This window comes from Chiloscyllium plagiosum, unplaced genomic scaffold (genome assembly GCF_037043375.1).
Source record: "Chiloscyllium plagiosum isolate Xiang-an unplaced genomic scaffold, Cpla_swu_hap1 HiC_scaffold_4, whole genome shotgun sequence".
Taxonomy (NCBI): domain Eukaryota; kingdom Metazoa; phylum Chordata; class Chondrichthyes; order Orectolobiformes; family Hemiscylliidae; genus Chiloscyllium; species Chiloscyllium plagiosum.
In genome coordinates, this window is record NW_028270142.1 from 98,917,819 (window position 1) to 98,942,367 (window position 24,549).

Below are 24,549 nucleotides of genomic sequence, written 5' to 3' on the forward strand. Positions count from 1 at the left end.
AAGCTTTGGAAAGGGTTTAGAGGAGATTTACTAGGATATTGCCTGGTATGGAAGGGAAGGTCTTATGAGGAAAGGCTGAGGGAACTGAGGCTGTTTTCATTGGAGAAGAAGGTTGAGAGGTGACTTTATCAAGGCGTATAATATAATCAGAGGATTAGATCAGGTGGACCTTTCACCTTGGATGGTGAAGGCTAACACTAGGGGACATAGCTTTAAACTAAGGGGTGATAGATTTAGCATAGATATCAGGGGTAGTTTCTTTGCTCAAAGTAGGGACGTGGAATGGCCTGCCTACAACAGTAGTAGACTCGTGGATGTTAAGGGCATTTAAATGGGCATTGGACATACATATGGATAATAATGGAATAGTGTAGGTTAGATGCGTGTCAAATTAATTTCACAGGTCTGTGCAACATTGAGAGCCGAAGGGTCTGTACTGCGCTGTAACATTCTATGACCCTCTAATGAGAAGAGGAATAGGTTGGGCCTGTACTCTTTGGAGTTTGGAAGATTAAGAGGTTACCTTACTGGAACCATTCCAGAATCTTAGGGGACTTAACAAGGTCGATGCTTACAGGTTGCTTCCTCTGGTTGGGGTATCTAGGACAGAGGGCATAGTTTCAGGATAGGAGACTGATCATTTCGGACTGAGAAATGAAAAAAAAAGTGTTCACTCTGAAGGCTATGGAATTCATTGGAATTCCCTAACCCACAGGGTTTAGATGCTCCATCAATGAATATGTTTGATGCTGGAATAGAACTTTGTCAGGAAATCAAAGAAGATGAGGAACAGGCAGAAGAGTGGAGTGAAACATAAGATCAGCTGAATGGGAAGCAGACTAATTCACTCCTGTTCCCATTTGTTACATTCTTTTATCAGTGAGGCCAAAGCATCGATGCCAGTGTCCATTACAAGAGCCATAACCCTAGTGAAAATTCCATCCTCCCAACTATTGTCTCAGCTGAACCACAATGTTCACAACCACCATGTCCTATTCAACCCTCAATTGACCTTTCACCCCCTGCTCTCTGCTGTTTACATCTCATTAGGAACTTTCTTAAAAACTACTTTTTTGATCTAACATTTAGTCACCTCTTTAAATAACTTGTTGTTTTAGCTTGGTGTTCTTATTTACTCTGCACTTCTGTGCAATAACTCAGCATGTTTTGATTGTTCAATTCATCTTGTAAATGAAAGCTGCTCTCATTATTGATTGACATGCACAAAATTCAAAACTACAAGTTCCCACTGTACAGCTGCAAAACATGTGTTCAGGCTCATAGGATTCTGAGGTTTAGACAGCATGGCTCAATGCATTTGTTGTATTGACCCATGACCCTGACGGCATCTCAGTTATTGTAAAGTGTGTACATTGACCAATTTGGGAATTTGAATCCCTTACAGCCTGCAAGATAGCCAACCATAACAAGATTGAATCCTTAGTGGTTCTGATAGTGATCTGCAGAGTTCATGGTTGAAATTCCACTTTAGAAAATAGTGAAATTGACTTCAAATCTGATTTGATCTAGCCATGAAAGATGCTGAGCTGCCATAAAAGCACAACTAGTTTATTAATTTCCTTCAATCCTGCTATCCTCAGGGGGTGGCACAGTGGTTCAGTGCTTAGCACTGCTGCCTCACAGCACAAGGTCCCAGGTTCGATTCCAGCCTCGGGCAACTGTGTGGAATTTGTACGTTCTCCCTGTGTCTGCGTGGGTTTTCTCTGGGTGCTCCGGTTTCCTTCCACAGTCCAAAGATGTGCAGGTCAGGTGAATTGGCCATGGTAAATTGCCCGTAGGGTTAGGTGCATTAGTCAGAGGGAAATAGGTCTGGGTGGGTTGCTCTTCAGAGGGTTGGTGTGGACTGGTTGGGCCAAAGGCCCTGTTTCCACACTGTAGGGAATCTAATCTATTCTCAAAGTACTTACAAACACATGAATTAGCAGCACAAGTTGGCCATTCGACCCTTCAAGCCTGTTCTGATTTCAATAAGACCTTTCAAAATTTATGCTTCCAATAACTTGATATCTCCTTGCCAAACAAGAATGCCTACCTCTTTGTAGGATATGTGGAACAGTCCACCTTCCGCAGCTACACTGGCACCACCCCCCACCTTTTCCTTCGCTACATCGATGACTGTATTGGCGCTCCCTCGTGCTCCCACGAGGAGGTTGAACAGTTCATCCACTTTACTAGCAGCTTCCACCCCGACCTCAAATTTACCTGGACCATCTCAGACTCCTCCCTCCCCTTCCTAGACCTCTCCATTTCTATCTCGGTGACCGAATCAACACGGACATTTACTATAAACCGACCGACTCCCACAGCTACCTAGACTACACTTCCTCCCACCCTGTCCCCTGTAAAAATACCATCCCATATTCCCAATTCCTTCATCTCCGCAACATCTGCTCCCAGGAGGACCAGTTCCAATACCGAACAACCCAGATGGCCTCCTCCTTCGAAGACCACAATTTCCCCCCAGACGTGGTCGACGATGCTCTCCACCGCATCACCTCCACTTCCTGCTCCTCCGCCCTTGAGCCCCGCCCCTCCATTCGCCACTAGGACAGAACCCCCTGGTCCTCACCTACCACCCCACCAACCTCCATTGTCATTTCCGCCACCTCCAAATGGACCCCACCACCAGGGATATATTTCCCTCCCATCCCCTATCAGCGTTCCGAAAAGACCACTCCCTCCGTGTCTCCCTTGTCATGTCCACACCCCCCACCAACCCAACCTCCGCTCCCGGCACCTTCCCCTGCAACCGCAAGAAATGCACACCTTGCGCCCACACCTCCCCCCTTACTTCCCTCCAAGGCCCCAAGGGATCCTTCCATATCCGCCACAAATTCACCTGCACCTCCACACACATCATTTACTGCATCCACTGCACCCGATGCGGCCTCTATATTGTGGAGACAGGCCGCCTACTTGCGGAACGTTTCAGAGAACACCTCTGAGACACCTGGACCAACCAACCCAACCACCCCTTGGCTCAACACTTCAACTCCCCTCCCACTCCACCAAGGATATGCAGGTCCTTGGACTCCTCCATCGCCAGACCATAGCAACATGACGGCTGGAGGAAGAGCGCCTCATCTTCCGCCTAGGAACCCTCCAACCACAAGGGATGAACTCAGATTTCTCCAGTTTCCTCATTTCCCCTCCCCCCACCTTGTCTCAGTCCCAACCCTCGAATTCAGCACCACCTTCCTAACCTGCAATCTTCTTCCTGACCTCTCCGCCCCCACCCCCACTCAGGCCTATCGCCCTCACCTTATCACCCTCACCTTAACCTCCTTCCACCTATCACGTTTCCAACGTCCCTCCCCCAAGTCCCTCCTCCCTACCTTTTATCTTAGCTTGCTTGGCATACTTTCCTCATTCCTGAAGAAGGGCTCATGCCCGAAACGTCGATTCTCCTGCTCCTTGGATGCTGCCTGATCTGCGGTTTTCCAGCAACACATTTTGAGCTCTGATCTCCAGCATCTGCAGTCCTCACTTTCTCCAAGAATCTACCTTCAACCTACAAATGTTCAATGATCCTCTTTTGACCACTTTGAGGCAGAACATGTTTCTCTTCATCTCAGTCCTAAATGTGCTCCTTAATTCTGGATTCACCCTCATCAGGAAACATTATTTCCACGTTGATCTTATCAAGACCTTTCAGGAATTTATATGCTTCAGACAAGTCATCACTCGCCCTTCTAAACTCCAGTGAAAATCCCAGACTATCTCAGCTTCCCTCATAAGATAACCTGCGCAATCCAGTTAGCAATCTAGTAGACTCGCACTGAATCATCTCCAATGTATTTACATCCTTCCTTAAATATGGAAACAAAACTCATACTGTATTCAAGATGTGGTCTCACTAATGCCCTTTATGAATTTTAACTCAAATCTCACTCTAAATGGTTGTTTCAAAATACCCTTGGAAGCAATTGTTTGGCAATAAGGCCTACTTTTATCAATGTTTCCCACATCCAAGGAATGAATATAAAAAGTCAACATATGTTGGAGGAAAATCAAAAATACTAAATTTCTTGAACAAATATTATTAGGTCAAATAATAATTATTATATGCGTTAATACGTCTTTTTTTGTTTAAAAAATATATATATACATGGATACTTTGCAGTGACCCTTAGTTATCTTTTCCGTCCATACAAATACTACATTGAACCAGTTTCAACTGGTAAAAATCACTTATTGTGTACATCTGTGCATTTCTTTTTATAACAATAAACTGGATCCATCAGATGTTCGCATACTTCAAATCAGTCGCAAGAACTTGTTGAAGGCTGTGAGGGCCAGTATTGTTCACCCGAAAGATAAGAGTTGGTATAAAATTTGTGTAACTGAACACGACTGATTAACCAGCATCTCTTGCCTTCATCTACCTCAAAAAAATTGAAATGCTTTTTTTAAAAGCATGATAAATTATAAAACATTTTCTTGCTTTATTTTTGTTTAACTAACACTGGTTATTCTAGCAGAATCCAAAAACTAAACTTTTACCCATGGGCTTTATATTGAGAAAACTTTCTCTTTACACAAATGGAACATTTGTTTTGTTTACAACACAATCTATGTTACAATAGGATGATGTTAATTTATACAACAGGTGCTCAGATAACATTACGATGTCTCAATCACCACATTTGGGTGTGTCAAAATGTATCACCTGGTATGCTAACTTCAAGATCTGAACTAATTTTTCATCTTTGATTACTACAAACTTCCTATACTATGCACAACAGAACTAGTTCTTCCTCCATAGTGATTCAGGAAAACTATTCCAATATCTATAATGAAGTCACAGCTAATAGATCATAGCAGCACAATTAATTCTCTCAAGTCACTTACAAATAATTATATAATCCTTTCCTCATCAAAGGCATTTTCTATGATTGTATTTCCTTTCTGACAGAAAGGAAAGTGAAGCAAGCCATAGGGACATGGAATAGTACAAATGTCAATTAAGTAGTAATCCAGCTAATGTACTGTGGACATTGGTGCAAATCTCATCATGGTAGATGGTACGATTTGAATTCAATATAAATCTAATAAAAAGCTAGCCTAATCATGCCTAAGAAAGCAGTGTTAATTGTCATAAAAACCCATCTCGTTTGCTAATGTCCTTTGGGGAAGGAAGTCTGCCAGCCTTACCTGGTCTTACATAATTCGAAACCCACAGCAATAGCCCTCTGGCTAGTTATGGATGGGCAGCAGTGCTGGCTTCGCCAGCATTGGCCACATGCCATTTGTTTTTGTTAAATGCCTTACCATTCATAATTAGAAACTGGACCAAACTTAAAAATAGATTTGGCAGTTAAATAAGCAAAAAAATTAAATTAGATATATTAATAATTGACCTATATTTAAACACTGACACAGTAAAAACACCTCAAGGGACTTGAGAAAGGGAGAGGTAACTGGGCCAGAGGTAGAGAAGAAATGAGTACAGATAATACACTGTTTGATGAAATGAAATTGAATAATCAGGAGGCTAGAATATTACTTTCAATTGAAAGGAATTGCAGAGGAATATTTAGATGCCAAATAGAATGGATCAGATCCTGTTAATGTCAAGCTGGCTGTCTGATTTATACATTGATTAATATTGGACAAGTAATTGATTGTACAGTGTGAGTTGAACAGTCAGTGATATAGAGAAAGGACATAAAGCTCAGTGTCACCAATGTAAAGGAACAAGAAAGGCAATTATATGCAGTTATGATCCAGGTATCCAAGACCAATTTGCAACTGCTACTTTGATTTATCATGTTTACTGGATTATTTCAAACTGAAAACTCCAAAATATCCATACAAATTTCCTGAGTTCAGGTTCCATTTCTATACCTCTTCCATTATTAAAATCACTTACTTTCCTGCAATGCCACATTCATCGAAGCTTTTTACTTGTTCATGGACACGGCTGGAATTGCCTTGGCCCAGCATTCATTGCCTGAATCTGATTGTTCTGGATGTGGTGGTGTAGTGCATTCCTGAATCATTACAGATATTGAGGAGTAGATGCATACACAATGCTGAGGGAGCAGCCTTTAAGTTACTGTAGTGCATCTTATTGATAATTCAGTGGAATTAATATGTACTATGGTGGTGGATGGAGTAGACATTGAAGGTAGTGGATGTGCCAATCAAGCAGACTACTTTCTCCTAGATGGCAGTGAGTTGCTTGATTGTTGGAGCTAATGGCAAATGAAGAATATTTCAACACACTCCTGACTACTGCCTAGTAGACAGTGGACAGGCACTGGGGAGACATGGGGTGGTGAGTTACTTGATATTTTCCTAATCTCTGACTGATTGTTATGTCCACTGTATTTATATGGATGGTTCAGTTCAGTTTCTGGTAAATAATAACTGCCAGGGTGTTGGTACAGGCTCAACTATTCCAACATTCTCCAACAGCTTCCAATCTTTCACACTTAGCAAGTTTCAACTCATCCACAGCATTAACTAGGATCAAATGCCATGTACTTATCAACCTTATGGGAGTCACCCAACAATTGTTCTCAGTCCAACAATACAGGACATAATGCTAATGCTCCTATACATCTGTGACTTTCACCTTCTGTAACTTTTCACAATCTCTGAGAACTCTACATTTCTCCATTTTCGGCTTCCTAATTTTTCAGCTCTAGCAGTGGCACTATGCTTCAGCTGGCTAAGCCCCAAGCCTTGGAATTGCAAGTTTAAACTAATCCACCTCTATACTAATTCCTACTCCCTTTAGGATAATCCTTAAATCTGCATCTAAGCAAGCCTTTGTTCATCTACTCCAATGTAGTTTCAATTTTCTGTAGGAACATGCATGAAGTGTCCTGGTATGCTTTACTCATTAAATGTCAATATAGTGTGTTAGAGATAAACGGCGTAGCAAAGCCACTCAAAGGAAATGAATGAATGTCTGTCTGGATATTAGCAAGCCCCAGGTTGTTGTTCCAAGTTCAACTATTCCATTACTCTCCTGGCTACTTCCTACGTTCCATCCTGAGTAAGTTTCAACTAATCTATAACACAGACCAGCATTGCGTATCAGTGTCAAACTAGAGAGGGACTGTTTATTTTCTGAATATTGCCAATCTTTTACTCCAACCTAAGCACCCTAAAAGTCCAATGATCTCTGTCAATTAGAATGACCAGGGCAGCAGATTCATGAGAACACTACCACCAGCAAGTTCCCCTACAATTCACACACCATCTTAATTTGGAAATGTATTCCAATTCACTGTTCCTGGGCCAAAATCCTGGAAGTCCCTCCTTAACAGAACTGTAGGTGTTATACCTACAAAAGCCATGAGATCAGCCATGATCTCATCGAATGGTGGAGTTGACCCAATGGGCGTCACAGGTTACTTCAGCTCCTGCATCTCATGGCTTTATAATTAAGGGTACAATTCTAAAGAATGTGCAAGGGCAGAGACACCTGTTGGCCTTCATGTGCACAGATTGTTGAAGATGGCTGGTCATATTAAGAGAGTAGATAAAAACAAGGACTGCAGATGCTGGAAACCAGATTCTAGGTTAGAGTGGTGCTGGAAAAGCACAGCAGTTCAGGCAGCATCCGAGGAGCAGGAAAATCGGCGTTTCGGGCAAAAGCCCTTCATCAGGAATAGAGCTCTATTCCTGATGAAGGGCTTTTGCCCGAAACGTTGATTTTTCTGCTCCTCAGATGCTGCCTGAACTGCTGTGCGTTTCCAGCGCCACACTAACCTAGAATATTAAGAGATTAGTAAGTAAAGTCTATCAGATCTTTGGTTTCATAAGTAGAAGTATTGAATAGAATAGCAAGGAGGTAATGCTGAAACTTTATAGATGCTCCCATTATGTCACAAGTGGATTAGTGCATCCACTTCAAGAAGGACATGAAAGTTCCTAATTGGGTACAGAGAAGATATACTAGAATGTTTCCCAAATTGAGGAAATTTAGCTACAATATTAGATTACAGAAGCTGTGATTACTCTCAATGAAGCAAAATTGTTTGAAGAAAGATTGTATTAAAATGTATAAGATTATTGCAGAATTATATAGGAAAAGACGAAGAAAAACTGTTTCTATTAGCTCAAGGAATATTCCACACTTCTTTGCAGTTTGGGCTAGAGTTAAGGAAGTGGGAGGGGAGGGATGGGAAACAAGGTAGGTATGAGAAAGAATTTATTGAAGCAACATGTGGTAGTGATAGGTGGAATTCATCGTCTATGAATGTGGTGGAGTCAAAGACAGAAACAAACAAAGATTTCAAAGGAAATTAGATAAATCACTGACTTGATTACATTCCGGGTGCTCTGGTTTCCTCCCACAATCCAAAGATGTGCAGGTCAGGTGAACATGCTAAATTGCCCATAGTGTTAGTTGCATTAGTCAGAAGGAAATGGGTCTGGGTTAGTTACTCTTCAGAGATTTGGTGTGGACTTGTTGGGCCTAAGGGCCTGTTTCCACACAGTAGAGAATCTAATCATGAAAGCGACTATGAACTTAAATGGGATGAATGGACTCTTTCTGTGGTATAATGATGCAATGACTCATTATATTCCTTAGATGAGTTTGAATTCCTAATAATTAGGGAATATCATCACATGTCAAATTATAAACTATCAGTACATTTCCTGAGATTACTCGTGATATGTTCTCTGAAGCACAGTCATAATGTAAGAAATATTACCCAAAATAACAATGTCTTGTCAGCTTTGGGACTTTTGACATAGGGTTCAGATGTGAAAGATACTTTAAGACAATATACAAGAATGTGGCATCATGGGATGTGAGCTGTGGAATTCTAGAAAGAAGAATCAGTCATGTAGCCACTCAAATCTATTCCATCATTCAATATGATTATGGCTGATTTGCAATCTATAAATACTTCATTTTTAAGTTTACTTTATTATTGATTGTGGACTGAATTGGGAAAATGGATCAAGATTAGAGTGGTGCTGGAAAAGCACAACTGGTCAGGCAGTATCCGAGGAGCAGGAAAATTGACATTAAAAGCCCTTCGTCAGGAAACATTGATTTTCCTGCTCCTTGGATGATGCCTGACCTGCTGTGCTTTTCCAGCACCAGGCTAATCTTGACTCTGATCTCCAGCATCTGCAATCCTCACTTTTGCCTGAATTGAGAAAATGACTGACTGTCTTACAACAAATGGCTGAAGAAGGGTCTGTTGTAATTTTAAAAAGCAAGCTACTGAAATTCATTGTGGGTCATCTTTAACTTAGTGCTTTACAAAAGGGGAGCACTGCACCAGAGTGAGGTAAGAAAATGATATTCAGCTGGCAACAAATTACTGATTGGTTTGTGAAATTGTGACCAGTTGTCAATGCTACAAGTCATCAGCCTGACGACAATTATTTGATTGGCTGAACAGCTTGTGGGTATGAACAGTACAGCAAAAAACCCTTCGATCTCTGTAAGGAGAAGTGATATGTTTCTGTCTCCAGTAAAATGCTTGAAGCTTAAAAAGGTTTCTCCTGCTGTCAGGTGTTGCTTTTAACCAATAAGTCAAGAGACTATTATTTGCAAGCCAGTGGCTCTGTGCCTCTTGTGAAGAGCTGAAAAAATTCAGAGGAAAAGCTCGGCGAATTGAAAGGACATTGAAACAAGAGGAATCCCTCCAGTGAATCCTGAGGGCTGGTGCCATTGAACTGTTTCCCCACTACTTTTTTCTCCTCCATCCATAACCTCAATATTTTGTTGGTGTCTTTATGTATATATTTACAGGGGACTATTAAGAGAGCATCAAATGTTTTAGCTGGAAGAGTTATACATCAATAGTACATAGTTGTTTATCTGTGGTTAGAGTTTATTTCTTTGTCATAGCTATTTGGCTGTGAATATACAAGGAAGTTTGCAGATGACACAAACATTGGTGTAGTGGACATCTCAGAGTACAATGGGACCTTGATCAGATGGGCCAAGGAGTGGCAGATGGAGTTTAATTTAGATAAACGTGAGGAGTTGCACTTTGATAAGGCAAATCAGGACAGAACATAGACAGTTAATTAATTGTAAGGCTCTGGAGAGTGATGCCGGTTCATAGCTTCTTGAAAGCGGAGTTGCAGGTGGACAGTATAGTGAAGGCCACGTTTGGTACGCTTGCCTTTATTGGTCAGTGCATTGAGGATAGGACTTGGGATGTCATGTTGTGGCTCTATAGGACACTGCTTAGGTCACTTAAGAATACTGCACTCAATTCTGGCCTCCTTTATAGGAAGGATGTTGTTAAATTTGAAAGGATTCAGAAAAGATTTACAAGGATATTGTAAGAGTTGGAGAGTTTGGGCTAGAGTTGAAACTTTATTGCTGGAACAGCACAGCAGGTCAGGCAGCATCCAGGGAACAGGAGATTCGACGTTTCGGGCACAGGCCCTTCTTCAGGAGTTTGGGCTAGAGGCTATTTTCCATGGAGTGTTGGAGGCTGAGGGATGACCCTATAGATATGCATAAAATCATGAGGGTCATGGATAGGGTGAATAGTCAAGGTTTTTACCCAGAATGGGGGGGGGCACAAAACTAGAGGACATGGGTGGAGAGTGAGAAGGGAAAGATTTCAAAGGAATCTAACAGACAACCTTTTCACACAAAGGCTGCTGCATGTATGGAACAAGTTGTCAGAGGAAGTGGTGGAGGCTAGTACATTACAACATTTAAAAGGCATCTGGGTGGATACATGAATAAGAAGGGTTGAGAGAGATATGTGCCAAACGCGATCAAATGAGACTAGACTAATTTAGGATATCTGGTTGGCATGACAAGTTGGACTGAAGGGTCTGTTTCCATGCTGTACAGCGTTATGACTCGAGGAGACACCTGTGTATACACACCCGAGTCATCAGCCAGGTTGAAAGGGACTTTGTGTACTTTGATTAAAAATTAAAAAAAAGTTTGTGACCACTCTGGATTAGCTGAACTCAATTTTCAGCATTCTACCCTGTAACAAACACAATCCTTCATATCTACTAACAAAAAAATCCAGCCGCGTCAAATATAAAATTAAAAATGCTCCTTACAGAAAAGAATTCCAAATTTCTGCCACATTTTGCATGTAACGGTATTTCCTAATTTCACTACTGTACTGTTTTGTCAACCTTTTGATCTGTATCCCTGAGTTGTAAACTCCCAACCGGTGGAAATAGGTTTTATCTGCCAGCTCTATTCCCTCAATACCTCGGAAAAATTAGAACAAGTCACTCCTAACTTTAAAAATTCCGGAGAATTTCTGTACTCTTTCCCATGGCTTAGCTGAGACTCTTAGCATCATTCTCAAACCTGCACTGTACTTTTTCCAGGACCAGTATACCTTCGTCGAGTGCACACTGCATATTGTACAGCAGGTATATTACACAACTGGAGCATAAATTTTGAGTAGGTCTCGTGGCACCATAGATCGTGTCACTGGCAAGGACCCAAGATCAGGATCATGCCTGTCTTCCTCTCTTCAAGCTGCCGCCTTAAATTTCTGATATATATACTCCCTGCCAGTAGCAATTGTACAGAACAGGAAGGCAGGTGTAAATTATTGAATGATTACGGAATTGCTGATTTATGCTTTCTTAAATATAAAAATATATATATTACCTCATCATATTTTCAGGATGTCTAAATACGTTCGTTCCTTAAGAAAAAAAAAGTCACTCTAAAAAGATTTTCTAATGTACTAAGTATAAAATTCTCTATGAAGAAGCTGTTTTTTTTTTACTAACTATTAAGTATAAAAAACATTACTATGGTGACTACAGTATTGCTCTTCATTAGGTCCTGTTAGTCACGTATTCATCAGGTACTTGCTCTAACTCGGTTGGCAGCATATTTATCTGAAAATCACAAGGATGTAGCTTCAAATCCAAAAACAAGGCTTGAGCACTGAGATGAAGGCCAACACTCTAGTGCAGTTATGAGGAAGCATTGCATTCCTAGAAGTGATGTCTTCTCGATGCATGTCTATTGATGTAAGTCAAGGCAAAGGATGATAAAACAGCTTGCACTGTATATTTTCTCCTACAGCACCGGTGGTCGCATAGATATTAGCAATCACTGTCCAATATTCTAGCACTTGTTCTCAAAATCGTTCCAACTGTCAATAAAACCATAAGATGTAGGAACAGAAGTAGGCCATTTAGCTCAGAGTGCACTCTGCCATTCAGTGAGACCATGGCTGATCTATTCTTCAACTCCATTTTGCCGCCTTTTCCCTATAACTCTTACAGATTAAAAATATGTCTATCCCTGCCTTGAATATAATTAATGAGCCAGCCTTGACAGTTCTCTGAGATAAAGAATTAAGAGAAATGATCTTCCCTCATGTCTTAAACATGTGACCCCTTACTCTGAGATTATGTCACCCAGTTCTAGACTCTCCACAAATGAAAACAATCTTTCCTGTAATCTTCCTATGCGCTCTTGTATGGTTCAATGAAGGTCTCTTTGAATTCTTTTAGACTCCAGACATTATGTGAACATGTGAATTAGGTGCAGGAATAAGTCATTTATCCCTTCTACCCAGCTCTACTGTTCAGTAAACTCATGACTGCTCTGATTGTAATCTCAAATCTGCATTTCCACCAACCCCAGAAAATCTTTCACCCCCTTAACAAGGATCTGTCTACCTCTACCGTAACAATTTGAAAGGACCCTTCTAATGACTGACAAAGCTCTCTTTCAGCTGATAGAATCTTCTACTTCCACAATAAGGAACCTACAAGGTGCAATGAATTTCTTTGTGCCCTTGAATGAACTAAAGTCTGGAGAAATAACCTGGTCAGTAAATCCCTGGGATCATCACCCTCCGTAATCATCCTACTTACTTGAAACTTTCAATGCTGGTGACAGCTCCAGTCCAACCATCCAGCATGCTAGACAAGAATGTGACCTGGATTGATAATATCAATGACATGAGTACAAAAAAAAATAGAAAAGGGTCTGTGAACTTAAACAAATGACAAGCAGCATGGAAACATCATGGAAACTGAAAGCGTTTTATAAGCATAAATCAGGATTATGATCAAATACATACCGCTTGGCTGTGTGGATTCAGTGGCTTCAGAAACTCAACAACTGATATAGTCGTTGAGTTCCAGTTGCTCGCCACTTGAACACACCACCTGTCCTCTGGCCAACATCTCTGTCACAGGCTTGCTGCAGTGCTCCAGCAAAGTTCAGTGTAAGCTGGAAGAGCAGTACCTCATTTTCCCCTGGACACCTCAAAGCTGTCTGGATTCAATATAGAGTTCAATAATTTTAGGGTGGGAACTCCTCCTTGTCCTAGCCCCCCAGCACACATGCCAGGCTTTGTTATCACATAGTTTGCCATTACACACTACCCATCATTAGCCATTAACAGTCTCCATAAACAACTATTCACCCTCCTAGCCAGATCTTTATTGGCTCCTTTGTCTGCCCAACTGTTCTTCTGTCTCCTTTGGTCTCTATTCCAACCTATTGTTTACTCTTTTAACCCCCCAACCCCTAACTTTGCATATAAACTGACATTTCCCTAGCTATTGGCAGTTGAGGAAAAGTCACCGGAGCCGAAACTATTAACTTTGATTTTTCTTCGCAGATGCTGCCAGGCCTGCTGAGCTTTTCCAGCAACTTCCGTTTTTGTAACTGATACACAGGGCAACCTTGATTATCTGAATGATGTGGACGGGAAGTATTTTGTTTGGATAATCAAATGATCGGATAACACAGTTTACACAAGCATTGGGACCTTGAGATCTTGGTCGGATAATCGATGTTCAGTTAACCGAGGTTGTTCAGTAGTAAGTTGCTGTCATTTATGTTAGTAACCTCTAGATTGTGCTTGTCATATGTACAATCAATAGCATGCACTGCAGCAACTTACCAATGTTATTTTTACAGTATTGCTTTCTTTTGCAACCTTTATCATCCAAGAAAAATAAAAGCAGCAATGGCAGGAGAGCATCATCATCTGCCAGTTTGATTCCAAGATACACATTTTCCTGACTCTGACATTACTGGTCAGAGTCTTGGTCTGATTGTGGAAGTACCATCACCAGAGGGATTACAATAATTCAGCAGTAGACCAACCTACTACCAAATTTTCATGCCAACAAGAACAGATAATACATGTGGCTGAGGGGTGACCTTATAGAGGTTTACAAAATTATGAGGGGCATGGATAGGATAAATAGACAAAGTCCCTGGCGTCAGGGAGTCCAGAACTAGAGGGCATAGGTTTAGGGTGAGAGGGGAAAGATATAAAAGAGACCTAAAGGGCAACTTTTTCACGCAGAGGGTGGTACGTGTATGGAATGAGCTGCCAGAAGAAGTGGTGGAAGCTGGTACAATTGCAATATTTAAGAGGCATTTGGATGGGTATAAGAATAGGAAGGGTTTGGAGGGATATGGGCCGGATGCTGGCAGGTGGGACTAGATTGGGTTGAGATGTCTGGTCGGCATGCACGGGTTAGACCAAAGGGTCGGTTTCCATGCTATACATCTCTCTGACTCTATGAATCTATATCTGCACCACCCATATCTTAATGACAGATGTTTAAAATAAAAGTTCAGAAAGAATGTGGCGATATAATAAATAATAATGTTAATGACTTGAAGAGGGGATTTTATTGTACAAATTTGTGGGCTTGTTTGTTGATGGCATGTGTCTGGTGCCAGAAATTCACTCTTGCTGTTTGATCCACAAGCTACTGAAAACAAACAGTGCAACAATAATCCTTTTCCCCCAAAAAACATGATTGTACAGCAAACAGACTATATGCAGTCATAACACCATCGTTGGTTATTGGCCAGGATTTACTGATGGAAGGAAAAGCATTGAGATAGTGTAGAGAAGTTGCAAGCTAATTTTTAAAATTGGCCAGCTCTTCGATTGCGAAACATTTTTATATTGCACTTCTGTTGCCAAAATTCCTGCCTTTTTTTTCTCTTGTCCCTTCTGTCACTGTTTCAGAGCAGTTCCAAGAAAGTAGCAACTGCACATCTTGCCAGTTTGTGTCTTGTCCAATTGAATGAAACCCTTTGCTCACCTGACCATTCATATACCATAAAAGTAATCTAGGGCTAAGTCTCCCCTCCATGTCAAGGAACTCTGTTGTGGTATCTATACTGCCACTTGGCTAAGAAAAAAATAAATCCAACCTCGACCAGAAATGTAGTTTTATTTTAGTTTCAATTTTATGTCAGTATGACAAAATAGGACATGGTGATGCAGTGGGAATGTCAATGGAATTGTAAGTAAGAAGACCAAGGGAATGTGCTGGGGAAGCAGGTTCAAATCCTACCATGACAACTGGTGGAATTTAAATTCAATTAATTTTTAAAAAAAAATCTGTAGTTGTAAGTTCTCCTCTATAATGATGATCAGGAAGCTTTCATTTTCACCAGCATCCTTCAGAGAAGGAAAACTGCTGGCTTTACCGAGTGGCCTGCACAAAACTCCAGGTCCACAACATTGCAATTGATTCTGAGTAAACCTGTGAAATGGCCGAGCCAGCCTTGTTCAAGATCAGTTATTAATGGAGCACACATATTGGTTTTGCCAGGAATATCATATTGCATGAAAGAATAAGTCTAAGAATAAGGGGTAATAATATGCATTCAGGATTAAGATGAGGAAAAAGTTCTTCACTGAATTGTGAACTTGTGGAATTTTCTACCACAGAAAGCTGTTGGTAGCTATGTTCAGAAGGGAGCTGGGTGTGGCCATTGTGGCTAAATGGATCAAGGCGTATGGAGGGAAAGCGGGAGTATTGAAATTGCGCGATCATATTGAATGGTGGTGCAGGCTCAAAGGGCCGAACAGCCTACTCCTGATCATATTTTGTGTTTCTATATTTATAAGAAGAGAAAGATTCCATCTGATCTGAAGAACAAAATTGTACAAAAGTTTCCTTAAAATCAAAATAGATTCTAGTTGAGTTCAAAAGGTATTGTTTGATTTTTATATAGCATATTTTAAAAATGCAAAGCATTAATAATTGATTTTATAGTAATGCATTTATTTTAATGTGCTTTCTAGGTTAGCAGATGGCAGATTGTGTGAGTAAGGTGGAACTAAGCATATCCTGTGAAAATCTACTGGATAAAGATGTTTTCTCTAAATCTGATCCACTGTGTGCACTTATGATAAATACTGGTGGAAACCAATGGGTTGAGGTAAGAAATATATTTACGTACCTTACATAGTATATATTCACATGAGAGGCATAGTATTTTTTAACTGCACTAGTTTCCTGGGATGAAGGTGGACTACTAAATGGGCAGAAATAGATTAGAAAATAATTGGGTCAGACGTATGCTCAGAAAGAATCCTAACTGCGTCACTTGCAGGTGTGGGTAAAATGGGCAAGGTCCAGCCACAAAGATGGGGTTAGGTTGGGTATTGGGCATTGGAGGCAGGCAGGCCTAGAGTGTAGTGGATTATGGGCAGTCTTGTTTTTCTGCCCTACAGTTAATGATAGAACATAATGAAAAATATCATTATGACTTGATTTTTTTTTTGTTCTATTTCATTTTCATTTATATTTTTACATTCACTCAACTGAGTGAATGCTGATGCAACTTAACATTTTGAAAAGTGAATTCCTACTTGTACCAGCATTAGCACTGATGTCCTTTTACAGCAGCCATACTGTTAGGCTTCGACTGATTGTCTGTTTGTACCAAGTGACGAGTAGTTAATTTTGCGTACTAATAGCTGCTGACAGTTAGGTTTGATGTTTGATTGACCAAACTGAGTGACTGTCACTTCCTATATCTTTATTGCAGATTAAAGAAATATGCTTGACATAATACAGCCAGTTCAGAATTTCTTTATTATCATTGGATAGTGTGTTGTCAATGCCAATTTGCCCGTTGACTGTCTGTACATGCACAGGTGACAATGATGGCATACCATCATTGCAAAAGAACAGTGGCTATCAAATTGCAAGATATCTTTCTGGCCTCTAGGTTGTTAGCCAGCCACACTCTGTCTCTGATGACTTCTGCCCAACTCACTCGCTGCTGGGTGCTGCCACACATTCCCCTCCCTTTTAGCTCACCACTCATCTACATGCAATCCTCACTGATTCAGCTCAACTCCCTACCTTCCCTTAATGCTGGAGACTGCTCATAATCCACTGCACTCTGGCCCTGCGTCCACCCCAAATGCCTGCCTGCCTCCAATGCCCAATACCCAACCTAACCCCATCTTTGTGGCTGGACCTTACCCATTTTACCCACACCTGCAAGTGACGCAGTTAGGATTCTTTCTGAGCATACGTCTGACCCAATTATTTTCTAATCCATTTCTGAGACACCTCTTGCATGGATGCTTTTTTCAGTTATTGTGCTATATATTTAATAGTACCCCACACTGATGATTCAATTCTGCCATACTATAAAATCCATTGAGTTCTGTGAGGTGGAGTTTGACTACAAAACTGTGTTTCTAAAAGTTCAAGATCGCTGTGCCATCAAGTGGTGGCTTTGATGAGAAGCATGGCCTGACATTATGTTGTATTTCCTCCATCCTTTGAATTGTGATTCCTTTAGAATAGGATTCCCATAAAATATCTGATCACAAAACGTTGTAAATTTAATCCTACCTGGTTTGTAGATTTCTTTGGCTTGAACATAATTGGCCAATTAGCCATTTTTCATGCTAAAATAACCCTATGACTGATTTGGCTTAGTAAACTCAAATTAGAAGTATTATTATAATTAATGGTTCATTGTTCCTTTATCTTTCCTAGATTGGCCGCACAGAAATGGTTAAGAACTGCCTTAGCCCAAAATTTTCAAAGAAATTTCTGATAGATTACTATTTCGAACAAGTACAGAAATTGAAATTTGGAGTTTACGATATTGATAATGAAACTTTTGATCTGGGCGATGATGATTTCCTTGGAGAATTTGAATGTACTCTGGGCCAGGTAAATACAAAAATTTCATTCCTTAGTTTGCTAAGTCACTGAAGACTTTAAATAATTCTACAAAACTGTTTAATTCGTGTTTTATGGTTTAAGTGAAATGGTTTTGTCATTTATTATGGCAATTATTAAGCGCTGCAGTAATTATCATGAATTTCTTTACAGTCAAAATGCTTCACGATACAAAATCAGTGTGATGGATTTTAGTATAAATTCTCTGATTGTCCACTGAAATATGATATTGTTGCATCTGTCCTGATGTGTTTACTGATATATAATCATATGAATTAGGAACAGAAGTAGAACTTTCAGTCTCTTGAGCCTGCTCCACAATTCGATAAGATGTGACTGACCTTGTGTTCTGAATTGCACGTTCTCAACTAACCCCTTTGGGAGAGCATGTCTCTTTCTTAGCAATATTCATGCTGTAACAGAGTAGCAACTCATTCATCATGTATTGTTCTTATATTTAGGTTTAATGTTTGAGGAAAATGACATTTTTAAAGGATTGCTCCAGCCTCCTAACTTTTGTTTCTATGTTAATTATTTTTATGACAAACTAATACATATGAATTGTTTTGACAGATTGTCTCCAGCAAGAAATTGACCAGGCCGCTTGTGTTGCACAATGGGAAACCAGCCGGAAAAGGGACAATCACGGTATAAACTGACATATGTTATGTAGTGTCTGGAGCTTGATAGTGGTCAAGTGAACCTTAAATTTTCTGATGATTTGTTGTGGCACTACATGCTTACAGCCCCGTTGTTGATTGTTTGGTAAATCATGGGATCGGGCTAATGACTAAAGTTCAAGGGAGCTCCCACAAGATTACAGTGCCCATTCTGTTTGGTGAAGAAAGGGATTTGTATGGAGTATGTATTTACAGTTGATTTAAGAGATTTTGGACTGAATATTACCAGAAATTGGCCATGTGTTCATTTTGGTGAATTTAGTGGCGTGTTTCTCTGTGAAGCCTAGCAAGATTTCTCATACTATCCTCTGCAGCTACGTGCCTGTGCTGTCTTCAGCGCAGTAATCCTGGAAATACGTAGCACTGCCAGGTTCTCCTGAATTCCCAGCCATACACCAGGTCAAGTGCTGCCAGCTCGAAGTTATTCTTCGTTAGGCATGTCATGAAAAGGGAACCCAAAAGGAATATTTCTGAAAGCACATAGGTGGTATAGTTGATACTACTTTTGCAAATACAGCACTCGTTTCGGAGTGTACTGCTCTTTATGAGCAAGCTACATCATTTACCTGTTCTTAGCTTCACCCTGCCTTAAACCCATGTCTAACAGCGTGCTACACTTTCCTAGCACTCATTGCCACCTAACTTCTTCTCATTGTTCATTGTGGGAGCATCACACACTAGAATTCCTTCAAATAATTAATAACTAACTTCCATTTTTATTCAACAACAACAAAAGCGAGGAAAGGAATGTCAGGTCCTCCCTGAGAAACTCTTCCAAAGATATCCGTCAGCTAGATTCATTGACCTCCAACAATCTCAGCCATTTACTAATGGTGCTATGGATGACTCCTACTAGTGAGGATTTTTTCCTCTATTTAGCATTAATTTTCCTAAGGCTCCTGGATGTCACATAAGGATCAAATGCAGTCTTGATATAATGGCCAGTCATTTGCACCTCCCTCTAGATTTCAGTTGTTCTATCCATGATCAGACCAAGGCTGTAATGAGATCAGGAGCCTAGTTGTCCTGGCAGAATCCAAATTGAGCGCCAGGCAGCTGATTGTAGCTCTGTCAGTGTCACTTTGCAGTACTATCGATGAAACTCCATCTTCTTTTGCTGATGATCAAGAAAAAACTGCTGAGATGGCAGATGGATTAAATTGGATTAGATTTGTGCAAAGGACATATCTGTGCAATTTTACACATTATATTACAGATACGAGTATTGTAACTGTACTAGAGCTTGGCTTGGCTAAGAGTGTAGCAAGATCTGGCTCCAAGTCTTTATTACTGCATCGAGCATGTTTTCAGGACCCATAATCTTAGCAGTTTCCAGGGCCTTTCAGCTGTTTCTCAATATCAGGTTGAGTGGAGGGCAGGGTTGATCACTGACTTGGCATTGTGGCTGAAAAAAGTTCCAAGTTTTCGTCTTGTGTTTTGCACTGATGTGCTAGACTTCTCATCATTTGAGTTTAGGAAGAATTGTATCATTTCCTCCTAATAATAGTTGAATTGTCCTCCACCATTTACAGCTTGTGGACCAATATTGGAAAAGTCCTATTTTAAACCAAGGACTGTGGATAGAGTTGCATAGTTAAAAGCTGTCCTTTTAAAACCAGTTACTGGAACTCATTTTGAGTTGGTTTGTTCAAGTACTGGGATTTGATATTTGACACATTGTGGCATCCTGGATATGTGGGTTAAGAAATCGCTTTGCCTAGAGACCGATTGCTGATTTTGTTTGTGCAATCAGGACCAGTTGTGAAGTCCCATAGTCATCAGCATGGCAAGAATGTTGTGGCTGAACAATAGTGAGATAAAAGCTTCCTGACTGCAAGAGAAAGCATTTCTCTTCTCTTCCTCTGAAGGAAAGCACTAAAAGACATAAAAGGAGTTAAATCTCTCCCACCATTTGCTATAAACTGTTGCTTCTAACCAGTGACCAAGAAGCTGAAAAATTAATGAGTCAACTGTCTTTACTTTAAGAAAACTGCAAGGATCTGGAAATAAGGTGATTGGAGATCAGAAGGACAATGGAAGAAGCAATGAGGACACATTATCAAATCCTGTGGACTGGTGCTATTTAACTGTGTTTCCCAATGGATTTTAATTCATCCATAGCATCCATGTTTGTTTTTCTGTGTATGTTTGCATTTGTGTATAGGGCTCTAAAGGGAGGATGTAGCTTTAGCTAGCGGTTATAAATTGATATTTTGCGTTTCTATGGTTACAATGGAGTTTTTCTGTCATAACAAGTAATGTCATGTTAAGTGCAGAAACCTGGTCAGTGTTTTCTGTTAATCCAAGTCCATTGGATATGTAATGGGCATGAGTGTGGAATGTGATGGAATACTCTACACTTGTCTGAATGGGCAGCTGCAAAATTACTCCTGTCTAACACTGTTCAGTGCTTGGTTGGTATCCCACCTTCAACATTCACTGTGTCCACCATTGTGGCAGCAGTGTTTACCATTTACCATTTACAGTGTTTACCATGCAGTAACCCACCAAGCCTGCTTTTGTGGCACCTTCCAAACCTGTGACTTTTGCTACCAAGAAGATAAAAGAGCAACAGATATATGGGAATACCACAACTTTGAATACACATCTTCCTAACTTGAAACTAGATAGCCTGACCTTCTGTGTCACTAAATTTAAAATCCTGGAGCTGTCTCCCAAACAGCACAGGGACAGCAGCAGTTCAAGAGGTGGCTCGCTACCTTGCTTTTAAGAGCAGAAAACTCTTGCCTTGCTAGTGACACTCACATCTCATAAACCTATATTAAGAAAAAGCATGACATTGTTTCAGCTTATGCTGTAAACATAAATAACTACTTTCCAGTCTGCTGAGTACTTGATACCTAAGTACCTTTTGCTGCAGGAAGGGACTGAATAGAAGCAGTTTTCCCATCAGGCTAGATTTATTTGGCCCTACTTATATGTTTTGTTTAACCAGGTACAACATAGCAAGGCTAATTTCCTTGGGCAAGATTACCAATGCTAACTCTCACAAGCAGATGGGCTTTAAGCAAAAAGATGATAAATGGATAAGCAGATGTGTTTTTTCTTTTGTAAAACTTCTCCATTGGCTTTATCTACTTCAGATTTTTGCAGAAGAAGTAAAAGATAACCGAGTGGTTAACTTTGAAGTTCAAGCACGCAAGTTGGATAAAAAGGTAGAGTTTTTAAAATAAGTCATAGTATAAAGTTTGTCTTATTGCTGCTTATTGATTTACAATATTAAAAGGGTTTCTTTATCTCTAGAACTAAGTCAGTGTTTTACTTCTATTACTTGTATTGAGTAGGATTTTTGGGGAAAATCAGACCCTTATTTGGAATTCTGCAAGCAAACTGAAGATGGAAAATGGCAAATGGTGCATCGGACAGAGGTGAGAATTATTTTCTGAAAGGCACAATTATTTTGTAAATTCCATATCCGGTTCCATAATGGTGCCTTTACTTCATACAATGTCCTAACTCTACTTAAATGATAAGGTAACAGTCATTTTTCTTTCCAAATAAACCATATCAAATTAGTTAGTTTGATTATGAGGAATTCTCAAAATTGTAGGCCAAGATTTTTAATTAAGGTATACCATATTTTTGCATTAGATCAAAAAATAAAATTGTTACTACTTGACATAACATTGAAACTTAGCCTCAGATTTTGTGGGTAACAAAGGTTACATTACAACTGGCTGAAGGAAAATGATTTTAAATTGCTTTCTGGAAACTCTAGTACCTTAATCCATAAAACTAAATTAGTAAAAATGTGAGGCGTGTTTCTCATGGAGTACAAATATAACAAAGATCACTTCTCTCATTTGACATCCTTCCCTCCCTTGCTAGGATATTCCATGGTCAAAATTTATTCCACCTTCAGGAGCTGGATGGGAGGGGTGGTTGTTATGGAATGGGGAGGGAAGGCACGGTGCCCGTCACTCATTGCTCCTTTGAATATAGGAGTTGGGACATCATGTTGAGGTTGTACAGGGCATCTGTGAGGCCTCTTCTGGAGCACTGTGTGCAGTTCTGGTCATCCTGTTACTGGAAGGATACCTTTAAACTGGAGAGGGTTCAGAAAAGATTTACCAGGGTGTTGCCAGGAATGGAGAGTTTGAGTTATGAAAATAGGCTGAATTGGCTGGAACTTTTTTTAACTGGAGCGTAGGAGGTTGAGGTGTGACCTTATAAAGGTTCATAAAATCATGAGGGTTATAAACAAGGTGAATAACAAAGGTCTTTTCCCTAAGGTTGGGGAGTTCAAAACCAGGGAGCATATTTTTAAGTTGAGAGGATAATGATTTAGGAGGGGCAACATTTTTACACCGAGTGTGGTATGTGTGTGGAATGAACTGACAGAGGAAGTGGTGGACACAGGTACAGTTACAATGTTTAAAAGAAATTTGGGTAAGTACATGAATAGGAAATGTTTGGAGGTATGTGGGCCAAATGCAGACAGGTGGGAACAGTTTAGTTTGGTAACATGGTTGGTGTGGACGAGTTTCTCCAAAGGATCTCTTTCCATGCTGTGACTCCAGGATCAAAGGATCTGTTTCTGTGGTGTATGACTCTTTGAGAAATGTCAGTTAATCACATTGTTTCCAATTGATCAATTTTTAAAAATTCCATGCTGGATTAAGTCCTACCTGCTCCAGAGGTGTGTAATAACATCTCTGAACAGGTTGATAAGAAGAATAGGTTCATAAAAAATAATTCAGTGCTGCACTTCAACGTTGTAGCATTCCCTCATTATCACACTGGAGTATTAGCATAAGTGAACTTTAGTCCTATTACTGCATTGAAGCTAACAATAACAACAACAACAACAACAACAACAAAAACTTATATAGCTTCTTTAATGTGGAGAATTATGGCCTTGCGTTTAAAGGATATTTCTAAAAATGGATGTTGGGTCACAGAGAACAGAATTAGGAGGGTTAACTAAAAGTTGGTTATTGATGAACTTCAGCAAATATCCAAAAAGGGAGAGCTTGTTGGAGAGAGACAGTAGTTTAAAGAGTAATTTTATCTTGTTGGGTCTAGATGGCTGAGGAGTTGGTCATTTTTTGTAGGATAATGGAAGCACACAGCTAGAGCCAGAGGAATGTAACACCCCTAAAGGGTTGTAAGGGCTAAAAATTATTACAAAGAATCAACAAGGCCATGACAGAATTTAGATAAGTGTGTGAAAGTTTTAAGTTTGAGGCAGCTGGAGACCAGGAATCGATAATTCTCTGTACAGTGGGTGAAGGAAGAAAGTGGGCAGCGGAGTTTCAGATAAACTGTAGCGTATGGAATATGGGGGAAAAGAGATTCATCAAGAGATCAGTGACAAAATCTTGCTTGCATAGAAAGTTTTGTATTTGATAATTACAACATCATTCTTTAAAATATAGAAAATTGGGTACTTGAGCATATTAGTTTCTGCTGAGTTCTATTAATTGAAGAAAGTATTCCCAAGAAGTTATTTCACAATGTGATTCAATGGGATGCTGTTTCTTTCCCCTCCATCCCCCAACAAACGGTGGTTACATTTGTAAGCTGTGTTAGACAAACACATCCTTCATGTGTAACATTTTCAGTTAGAATCATAAAATTCTTAGTGTCGAAGCAGGCCACTCAGCCGATTAAACCCACACTGACCTTCTGAAGACCATCCACCCAGATACTATCCCTGTAACCGTGAGTTTCCCATGACTAATCCACCTAACCTGCACAATTTTGGACTGTGGGAGGAAACTAGAGCACTCGGAGGAAACTCTCACAGACACAGGGAGAATGTGCAAACTCCATACAGTCAATTGTCCAAGGCTGGAATCGAACCCCTGGCGCTGTGAGGCAGCAGTACTAACCACTGAGCCACCATGCTGCCCTGTACTGCATGTTCGTTTCATTAATTAAACTTTAATACAGTTATTATGGTGACTAA

The 24,549-nt window shown here is 40.2% G+C and overlaps 1 protein-coding gene across 3 annotated transcripts in view; it reads left to right on the top strand.

The window, feature by feature from the left end:
* The window catches only part of LOC122549016 (copine-3-like), a 77,092-nt gene that overhangs the window by 17,102 nt on the left and 35,441 nt on the right, over positions 1–24,549 (top strand). For 2 of the 3 annotated variants that reach the window (XM_087986508.1, XM_043688139.2), the window contains exons 2-6: positions 16,032–16,168; positions 17,749–17,928; positions 18,511–18,585; positions 21,722–21,793; positions 21,923–22,006. In XM_087986508.1, the coding sequence (XP_087842634.1) occupies positions 16,040–16,168; positions 17,749–17,928; positions 18,511–18,585; positions 21,722–21,793; positions 21,923–22,006 (540 nt within the window). In that variant the 5' untranslated portion in view covers positions 16,032–16,039. Of the gene's footprint in view, positions 1–13,589; positions 13,792–16,031; positions 16,169–17,748; positions 17,929–18,510; positions 18,586–21,721; positions 21,794–21,922; positions 22,007–24,549 lie in introns of all 3 variants that reach the window. The other variant, XM_043688138.2, reaches the window with a different exon arrangement.